General features: G+C 39.6%; 1 protein-coding gene across 1 annotated transcript in view; it reads left to right on the plus strand.

The window, feature by feature from the left end:
* Positions 1-1,037: 1,037 nt before the first annotated feature.
* Positions 1,038-10,915, plus strand: part of CTNNAL1 (catenin (cadherin-associated protein), alpha-like 1) — a gene marked incomplete at its 5' end in the record, with an annotated part of 34,757 nt that continues 24,879 nt past the window's right edge. Inside the window, 2 exons of the mRNA XM_010020545.1 lie at positions 1,038-1,253; positions 7,025-7,212. Of these exons, the coding sequence (XP_010018847.1) occupies positions 1,038-1,253; positions 7,025-7,212 (404 nt within the window). The remainder of the gene's footprint in view (positions 1,254-7,024; positions 7,213-10,915) is intronic.

Genomic DNA, 10,915 nt, shown 5'->3' on the forward strand with positions numbered 1-10,915 from the left:
CAACTTCTGTCCTGTATCTCACTGGATTATGGTTGTCATACCAAAAAAGTAAAGCTCCTATACTGTTTGTAGTGCAGTTTGTAATTAGTTAATTCTGAGTGACAGGGTTGCATACTGTTCTCATGTTTGTTTAATGCCTTGGTTGAGAAGCTACTTCTACAATCCTGCCTTTCTTTTTGGGTGGAAGAGGGATCCCTTTGTTTATTACCTCATGTTTGGTGTTTTGGGCAAATCTTCAGTATCCTGCAGCCTGCGTGCAGCCTGATCTCTGGTCGGTGTGATCCAAGAAGGAATGTATAGTTTGGTGTAGTGCCAGGCAAAAAAGCCAATACAAGATGTGGAGTTCAAAATAAGAATGTCCTCACAAATTGTTTTACTGATAACATGCATCTAAATGGCCACCTCGTTCTAAGTTCTACAAAACAGGTGTAATTGAGACCGTTTAAATTATGAGTACAGTGGATATTTTAATGGGGAGAGGGCTCAAACACTTCAGATTATTTCTAAAAGATGAATGGTTCTTTTTGTTTAAAGACTGTGCTGCTACTCATTCTTTCTTAAAGCCTGCCTTAATCAATTGGATAAAACATCATTTGTAAAGGCTTATGTTAGTTAAAAGAGCCAAAGCTCCAGAATCCTAGTTGATAAGCGTGTTTAGTTACCTGGCAGTACAGAAACTTTGTAAGATTTATAATGCTGGCAAACCAAAAATGATGTTGATATGTCTATTGTTGGACTCCTCAGCTTTTACTGTGTCTGTACAATGAAAGCCAGTTGAAAGACCTAGGGCAGTTTATTTTAATACTGCAAATAGGAGGAGGGGAAAAAAGTCCCTCGGTTCATTTGAGATGTGAGATAAGCTGAGATCACAGCAGATAAGCAAACTTAACTATGCTCCAAATTTTTTTCATTCTCTGAGAAGTTAAATGATACTCATGACTCAACACTAAATATTATCAGAGAAGTATGGTAAAAAAATCTATTACTGAGTTCAGTTCAAAACTAATACTGAAGTTAAAATGTCTTCTTGCATGCAGTTCTAATTAACTCTTCTTGTTCACAGATAACTACTCTTATTAATCATAAGGATAAACCAAAGCGTTCAGACAAGACTCTGCAAGCAATTCAACGAGTGGGCCAAGCAGTTAACCTGGCAGTTGGAAGATTTGTTACAGTAGGTGAAGCTATAGCCAATGAAAATCATGAATTGAAAGAGGAAATGAGTATTGCTTGCATCGAGGCAAGGAGAGCAGGTATGTAGTTACTCATGAAACTGTGCTCGTGCCATTTTTGGCACACTGTTTTTAGTGTCAGGAATAATGTAAGAACTTTATTATCTAATTGCTTAACCGTCTGCTGCTGGCGCATTCAAGGGCTGATCTGTTACCTGATTTTGTCACTTAACTTAAATTGCTGTCATCTTACACGCAGGGAATGGAATTGTGTGTTTGCTTTGATTTTTATAGGATCTTTTGCCACAAGGAATTACCTGACTGCTCTTTGTTTATGATGTTACTATAAAGAGCAGAGAGTTGAGAATACAGCTTTAGAGTTTATTGCTCTCAAGCTACAACAGTGGAATATTTAAAGTAGTTTGCGTGTTACACTATTGAGGTCACTGTGTTCTAAATCTGAAGGTCTGAATGAAGGTCAGTGTCAACCCATATTTCTTCAAGACTCAGTAAGATGACTCACATCAGTCATCTGATGACTCCCCTCAGTAGAATGAAAATGATACTGTATTTCTGCTCAATTCAACTTCTTTTGCAAACTTGCTGCATATGTATATTGAATGTGAAGACGGATAATTGATTGAGTTACCTGCTGTCACTCTCCTCCCCTCAGAAGCCTTTGTCTAGGTGAATAGTTTCTGTAGTGGATTACATTCTCTGACACTGTAAAAGAATATCAGTGTCATGCTAGAAACTACTTTCCTATATATTAAGTATATTGCTGGCATGGTATTTCGGTGGCTCTTCACATCTGTAGTGCAGCCTTCAAGAAGATGACATCTAGAAGAGCCTTCCTTTTGTTATTAGTGGTGATGGTGGGTTTTTTTTTTTTTTCCTATGGATACCTATGGATCATGGTAAATCTTACTTGAAGCTTTCCCTATTTAAGCAGGTGAACATGCCTGCAGGTGTGACAGACTTTCTGCTTATTGTGGCTTCAAGGAGACAGTCTGGAGCTTCTGGATGTGGAGACAAATAAATGACTCTTCAACACTAACAACCTCAATTACCCTTCTTGCTTGCAGAAGGAGTAGTACTCTACTCCAAGACATGGCTTACTGCACTTTAAAATTGATCTGCTAAGTTTAACAGTGGACTTGTCTTTTAAAAAACCTCAGAAGCCTGAGAAACACGCTGGTATATTTCTTGCTGAATCACTGTGCTGGCCTCAAACTTTGGGGATGCAGTTCATACTATTTTTGTGATTAAAAACCAAACAAACTTAGAAATTGGGCATGTTGCTGTAAGAAAACCTCTGAAAATCCCTGAACAATGAACCACAGTGTCTAGAAACATGCTGTTGCTGAATGGTTGTTTTTGTGACTTGAAGGACTATCCTAGATAAACTTCAGAGTGAAAATTCATGATTGCTCCAGTAAACTTGGCTGCAAACAGAAATGTCCTAATTTGAAAACATTCCATTTGTTAGGTGAAGCATGTGTTTTCTCTTCAGAGATCCAACTAAAATGCCAACAAGCCAAAGTTTACATTGATAATCTCAGCTGCTAGAAGAGCTGTGCAGTCTGGATCTCTATTTCTTGGCTTGCCAGTTACGCTGTGGCCAAGTGCTTTTTCTCTCTATCAATGTATCTTGGAGGAACTCGGAATCTAAAAAGTCTGTTCAGTCTCACCAAATAGTTATACTTTTTTACATTGCAAGTTTTATTTCCTGCTACTCAGTAATGTTCCACAGTCCAGAGGAGTCGAGGTATAGGCTGTTTACTTTTCTGTCAAGCCTCACGTTTACCTTGGCATGGGTCAGTTACTCTCTCTGAGCTACCTACTTGAGAGCTAACTGAAGACTTACGTGGGAAATTCAGGATATCAAATGCTTTTGCTGCTGGTTTTCTGTTTGGTGGGGGTTTTATTTGTGCATGCCGGTATTATCTCTGTGGACTGTGACGTGTTGGACAAGATAAGACAGTCCTTTCTTTGTGCAGTTAAATTCTTACGGATAACTGTCCTCTGAATTCAGTCTCTGAATGCAGTTGCTCAAGTGCCATTTCGAACAAATTCAGTGTTCCCAAGCAAGCCAATAAAAATCTCCTGGCCAATTATAGCTAAGAATATTGACTTGTATAAAAGAATTCTGTGTTCTGGTGGCATGGGCAGCAGAAAGCCCTTGCTGTTTAGGACAGACGATGTAGACAGCTTCTTGCTTTTTTTTTTTTTTTTAGTAAATAAACTAGATGGTGCTTCACAAAATAAAGGGGCACTTCATTAGGTGTAAAGATAGATTTCAACACTAAAGGAATTAGAACATTAAGCATCTCAGTTACTAAGAAAAGTAGGGAGTCTTTAAAATCAATTGCATATCATGCAGAGGCTTTGAAGGATGACAGATGTTATATCTATTGCTTGTGAAGGCTATAATCAGTGATCTGAAGTGTTTCAGACTTGTTATGACTATTTCCTTGTAATAAACCTTGTAATTTCATTGACTCAAAATAGAATCATAAAACACTGCAGAGGGTCATATAGCAGATTTTGTTGAACGTTAGTCTTGCAGTATGTCAGTGTTTACAGTGTCAGTATAGTAGTGGAATGTAACTCAAAGAAGCACATTTTTAGGTTTTCTTTTTTTCCTCCCAGAACTAGGAAAGGATGGTTAATTTAAAAGAGAAAACACATGTCAGGAATGAGTTATTGTCATAACATTTCCAGAATTCTCTGCCAGTTGACTACATAGTTCTAAAGGAAGGCATAGAATAAAATGCCTTATCTTTCTGTACAGAGGACTAAATTAAGAAGGTTGAAAACCAACAATTTAAAATGGATAAATAGAGTCACAAAATAAGTTAGGTTAGAAGGGACATTTAACTCCAAGAATGGAAAGCGTGCAATCTCTTGTACACCTTTTACAGTGTTTGTCCATCCTTACAGAGGCAAAAGTATTTTCTATATCTTGTTCATTGCTTTTTGTCTGATCACCACGCACCTCTGTGATCAGTTGTCTTCTCCATACCTGCCCATTAGGTAGGCAGTTGTAGACCACAGTAAACTGCCATTGGCCTTCTCTTCTTGAGGTGAAACAAACCCGCTTCCTTCAACCTCTCCACTTACATCACATGCTCCCCTATGCGAGTGTTTTCCCTAGTACTGAGGAGCCCAGAGCTAGACATTATACTCCAGCTGCTCTCTCGCAAGTGCCAAACAGAAGGGAAGAATTGTTTCTGCAGCCTGCCAGTTACACCCCTGCTAAAAGCCCAGCATGCAGCTGGCCATCACTGCTGCCTCCAGGAGTTCAACTCTTTGCCCACTGGGACCACCATGTCTTTCCCTGCAAAGGTTTTCTGTAGATAGCTGATCCCAACCTGTACTGTTGTGTTGTGCTACCCTGGCCCAGATGCAGGGCTTTGTTGGACTTCACAAGGTCCCTGTCAGGTCATTTTTCCATCTTCCTATCCCCCTGTCTAGCAGCCCTGTCCTCCAGTGTATCAGACATTCCCCCAGTTTTGTATTGTTCACATACTTGCTGAACATGCTGGCCCATCATCCAGGGAACAGTTTTCATGCCCTGTATCAGTCCCCAAGGGACACCACTGGATGCCCCATATCAGTCCCTGAGGGGCACTGCTGGTAACTGACTGCCTATTGGACTTCGTACCACTTATTACCATCCTCTAGCCCAACAATCAGGTCCATTTTATATCCATCTTATTGTTTACCTATTCAGTCTGTATCTTATGATTTAGTTGTGAGGACAGTATGGGAAATCACATCGGAAGCTTTACTAAAATTGAGGTGCACAGCATCCATTACTTTGTTTTCTAGATGCGGTGTCATCTCATCATAGAAAGCATTCAGATTAGTAAGAGACTATTCACCCTCACAGGTCTGTGCTGGCTTTTCCCGATTGCCTTTTTCTTCTAGATGTGGTAATGGTTTCTATAATGATTTTAATAATATTCCTGGAAGCTATGTGAGGCTGACTAGCCTGAAATTGCCTGAATTTTTCTTCTTACTCTTCTTGAAGGTAGGTGTGACAGTTGCCTTTCTAGATGGAAATCTGTCCCAGTTGTCACAGTCTTCCAGACGTGATAGCAGAATTACAGTGATCTGCTCCTTTGACACTCTTGGATGTGTCCTATGGATGTATATATCTAACTGCCTTAAATAGTCTGTATCTTAGTCTTTTTACTCTTAACAAGTCTTGTTCCTTATAGCTTACTCCGAGGGCACCACTTGTTCCTGTAGTTGCAGATCTGCAGGCAGAGAAGGAAGCCTTTGTTCTGTTGTCAGAAGTCTCAAATTTCTAGGGCTGTCTGGAGCTTTTGACAGCCAGATGTTGCAGCTCTTTCTATGTTCTCTGATTACTCTTTGTATGTCTAGATGCTTCACCTATGACTTGATAATTCATCTTCAAGAAGCTGAATCTTATAGCATAAGGGGTAATGATGCTGTGTATCCTTCCCTTCCCTGGTTTGTCATATTTGTATACTTATACTAGTAAGACCCCCTGATTATTTGTAGCATGGTTTTTCTGACCTGCCCTGGTCCTAGCAGAAGTACTGGAAATTCTTTGCCATAGCGCAATAACTATTCAGGCAATTTAGGAGCTCAAGGGATTACAGTTGTCAGAGTGAAAGCTATCTGTAAATACTATAAAGTGTGGAGCTTTGTGGTTTGAAAGGCTGTCAGGCCTTTCTTGTTCCATAGTGCTTGTGTGTGGTATTTCCAGAGCAATAATGCACCCTCAGGTTCTTCATATGGAACTGCAGGCTTTACCAGGCTTTAGGAGTATTTTGTCTGCTTAGGTGAATTACTGTAGTTGAGGTTTTGAAGATGAGTCATAGGAGACTCAATCAGATGTCCTAGATTTTATCTTCAAGGGTGATCTGCAGGTTAGTTGTGGGTTGATCATCTTGTCTTGTATGCTAACAAAAAGCATGTTTCAGAGCTTAGTTTAGTCTCCCAGCACTCCTCCTGTGGTTATTGAATAGGAAACTGCTCTATGCCCTTCCTCTATTGCACTATTATGTAGGGTACTCCAGAAGATTTAATGGGATTGGGGCCTGTGATTTTTATCAGGCAAGGAAATCCTTTGACTTCAGTGCATTGTAGGATTTTTTAACCACTTAAAAAATCAAAACAGTCAAATAGACCTATTTAACTATTACCACATTAAATACTGATAAGATAAAAAGATGCTTATGAACTGAAAATTGATGCTTCCTTACCTTTATTTCCTCTCCTGTCTCTGACAACATACTGTTTGGTGGTCCTCTTTTGAACATAAAGTGCAATAATCTCCCTATTATGCTTCAGTCCTATAAGGTATAAAGTTACTGGGTTTAATCTCTTTGTTCTTCATGCCTGAAGACTTCTACAGGAATAGGAAAAACATACATTGTGGGAATACTAGCTGAAAATTCAAAAATTGAGGAGAATTTGTGTTTCTTCCTTACTGCATCCCACTCCTGTGCATTGATGCTGTGTTACCACTGATTTGACTTTTACTATCAAAATATGAAAAATACCTCCCAGTGGATGTTTTCTCCCTCCACACTCCCCAGCTCCCCCCTCTCCACCTCAAATATCTGTAGGCTACTGTAAGAAAATCAGTGTGTGTTACAGATGGAAGAATGAAGCAGTACTGAACAATGGCCCATACTTAAATATGGAGAGGGTGCCACCAACAGTCAGTAGAAGGAAGTGAACTAAAATGTAGAAAAGTTGTAGGTAACTCTGAAATTGTTTTAACCACCAAAAGTAAAAGTTAAGAATGCTTAATGACCCGGTATCACTTCTTGTAAGTATCAAATTCTAATCATTTCTTTTGTTCCCTCTAGGTGAAACAATTGCACAGCTTACGGATGTGGCAAGCCTGGATCACCCGGAATCTGATAGTCACATAACAATCTTTACAGACAAAACGGGTGTGGTAAAAGCTGCAAGGTTGTTGCTGTCTTCTGTCACAAAGGTGCTGGTGTTAGCAGACAGAATTGTTATTAAGCAAATTATAACTTCCAGAAACAAGGTATTTGTAGCTTCTTTTTTGTTTTGTTTAACTGATACCTGCCGTTAGTGCTAGAGTGGTGGTAAATGAAATGGTGTTTTCGTTACATCTTTAGGGAAAGTGCAAAATAAAGAGGTAAAAGTGAATGTCTTGCACGTGTTCACCTACCAGATTTCTGAAAGGAGATGGCTGTTAGCCAGAATGAATAAAGTAACAGCTTTCACTGACTTCATACATTTGATGTGACCTGTATTGCTCTGTTGACTTAGTGTGCTGCAGAAGATGCTGTGTTACTGCTTATTTAACTTTGTTTGCTGTGAGGTGGAAAGTATGTCTGTCAGTAAAATGCCAATAAAAGCTTCTACTTGCTAAGGACAGGATGTTTGTATTGTCACGATCAAGACAAGGAGAACATTATGAATGTGTCTTAAGGCAAGAAGCTGTGAGGAATGCTGGTAGAAGTCTGTGCTAGTGAAGTGAGGTTTACACATTAAGTTTTTTGTGCTGTTTAACTTATGTCTTGGAATTACTTAGTTGATTTAAATAATGTATGAAGGCCCATTTAACCTCAAACATAATACATTTCATGTACTGCACTGTCTTGCCTGCAGGATATTCTTTCCTTTTTTTGCTCCTCTGATGTGCTAAAACAAAAATAGAAAACCCTCATATTTGAAAAATGAGCGCCTGATAGGGCCTGGGTTTTTCCATTAATTTCCAACTCATCATCCAGAACAGAGCCCCTCTTTCCTCCGTTGGCTCCTCTTGCTATCTCCCTTCCTTTGTCCCAGTTTGCTTTCTAAACATGCTGGTCTCTATTTTACAGCTTCTAGAACCAGGACACTTAGTTACTGACTCCAGGATTCAGAAAGCACGGTAATACCTGCTTCAGTCTGGCTTTAGACTTAGCAGCACATAGTCTTAGTGCTGTCTTAGTGCTCTTTTCTTCCCTCAGGGGTAGGTGAAGGTAGCCACAGTTTTATCAATTATTAATTTGCTAGGTTACTTGCAGCTTTGGTCTTTTCTTGCACTGGAGACCAGAATGGTGCATTTAATGCCTTTTTCTGCCTATCATGAGCTTTTCTTCTGCCATCACCTGCAGCCAGGCAGTGATTTGAGTCAATTTACCTTTCCAAAAGTGTTAACACAGATCTAGGCTACAGAGGAACTGTGCAAATCTCGTATCATGAAAGGATAAGGAGGGATATATACTTTCAGCAGAAGGGCATAGTTTATGATAATCTTAAATGTATATGAAACTATTGTCATATATTTAATTTTGAAGGCATTTAAAGTGAAGTTTCGTATTCCAGGGTAAGTATGCCTTACTCTGATTGCCATAGTCGCCATAGTCACCCTAGTCTTAGTGGTCTTCTGGGTTCTATTGAATTCTCCTTTCTACACATGGTCTATATGTTTCTATTTATGGTAAGTCACATCTCTAGTATGAAATTAAACAAATGATGGTGTCTAACACAAGCACATCCTGATATTTATAAAATGCACTCCTGAGAAGTGTGTGAGACACTGGTATAATGGATAGCAAAGCAGTTCTTCCTGTAAGAAATACAGTGGTAGAGGGATGATATGGGCAGGGTCTTATGAAGTCCACACAAATACTCAGAGACAATGTAGTATAATATAGTATAGAGGATGGAAAGGCAGGAACAGGATCATCAGTACTGCCAACTGGAGCAGATGCTGGCTTCTTGGAGTAGGGTGCTGTTCCAGAAGATCTCATCTGCATTTTCATTTTAGAGACTGAATCACAGAATGGTTATGGTTGGAAAAGACCTCATGATCATCTAGTTCCAACCCCCCTGCCATGGGCAGGGATGCCTCACACTGGTCCTTGTCGCTCAAGGCTCTGTCCAACCTGGCCTTGAACACTGCCAGGGATGGAACATTCACAACTTCCTTGGGCAACCTGTTCCACTGCCTCACCACCCTCACAGTAAAGAACTTCTTCCTTATATCTAACCTAAACTTCCCCTGTTTAAGTTGAAACCCATTACCCCTTGTCCTACCACTACAGTCCCTGATCAAGAGTCCCTCTCCAGCATCCTTGTAGACTCCCTTCAGAATGCCCGATGTTAAACTTTCAGTGCCAGTTTTGTTGCTGAGTCTTTCTGAACACCTTAATTTTCATTATTGTCATCGTCTTCTTCACGTGAATCAAGAATAGTAAAGTCAACCAAGGGCAAAGAACAGAAAAACAGCTTAGTAGTTGGATGTCCAGTCTCATAGACTGACGAAGTGATTGAGATCTTCTGGAATGGTGATTTGCTCCAGAACCCGACCTCTAGTTGATAAACCTAATGGTCCTATTCCTGCGTCTGCATCCTCTGCACTGTATATACTATCCCTGTGTTCTTAGACTGTGTGCATTTCTTAAGTTCCTGCCCACGTCTTTCCTACCTTACAAAATCTGTTTCACTGTCCGTCAGACTTAGTCACTGCATCAGTGAGCTTAAAGTCTTGCTCAACTTACTGTCATCAGTCAGGTTAGGATTGTCAGAACAATGAACAGGGAAGTGACAGGTAGTGGGGTTTGTTGCTGCACTGTGTGGATTGGATCAAAATATGGATGTGCCCTGAAGTGATGTCAGCCTACAGCCGCTGTCTGAAAGGTGATGTTCTTAGTGCAGCAGTAGGTGTGTAATACTAAGTTCTAATTCAGCTATTAATAGGAACTTAAAGCCTTTTTTGATACATATTTTAACCTTGTATTTAAAAATGTTTAAACGTTTTAATTACTATCTCTGTGTTTCATGAAGAAAGTTTTAAAAGAAAAATTATGAAGACATAACAGGAATTTTGCATTATAACAGCTTCTTGAATAAGCTTTAGACAAATTTAGAGCTGTCTGTATGGTTTCTCCCTGTATGAGTTTCTTGGAATGTCAGCTCTGCCTGAAATGTCTAGAATTGTTAGCTGTAATGGAAATGCGTGTGCTTTCGCTGAAATTTGTATTTGACAAGAGATTTGTCCTGACAGAAACACTTGCTCTAGGGTAACTGCAAGAGAGTTGCTTGCAACCAAGACCATACTCCTCAAGTACTGTACTTGCTTAAACCAAGAATGATTAAGCATAATTACTATAATTTTTTTATCTAATAACTTTAGAAGAGAAAGTTGGACCTTAATTTGTATGTTATCTTCTTTTTCCACATATGCTCTTATGCATCCTCACTTTCCCAGTCCTGTGGTTCTCTGCTTCTTCCCATCTCATGGAAGTCTTTGTGGAACTGGCTGCATAACATCAGGCACTTAGATACTGCAGTGTAATATTGCATGATAGAACAGCCAGTTCCACAGTACTCGCAGGATTTAGTGGAGCATTTGCTTTGCATAGGTTATAACTGTGAGGTTGAGCAGCTGCTGTGTTACAAAAGAATAGGTGCTTCTAAGCGGGTTTTTGCCTGGGTTGCAGGAAGGGGTAGTTTGTCAGAATCAGGTATGTAGAATGCTTTTTTATTTTGGGGGTGGGGGGGGAAGAGAGATACTTTTGGCACAGGAAAGGGAAAATAAGTTGAAGTTTCTCCCTTTAAAGTAGTTTATTAAATTTTCATGTGGTATCTTTTTTGTCTCCAGTCTGAAACACAATAACTGTCTTCCCTACTGAAGACATGTTGTGGGTTTAAAAGATTACTTTGGGATTAGCAACTATACCTCTAACCTGAAAAACTCTAATGTTAATTGGTATTATAAATCATACTGTAGT

The sequence above is a fragment of the Nestor notabilis genome, unplaced genomic scaffold, assembly GCF_000696875.1.
Source record: "Nestor notabilis isolate BGI_N333 unplaced genomic scaffold, ASM69687v1 scaffold18278, whole genome shotgun sequence".
NCBI lineage: Eukaryota > Metazoa > Chordata > Aves > Psittaciformes > Psittacidae > Nestor > Nestor notabilis.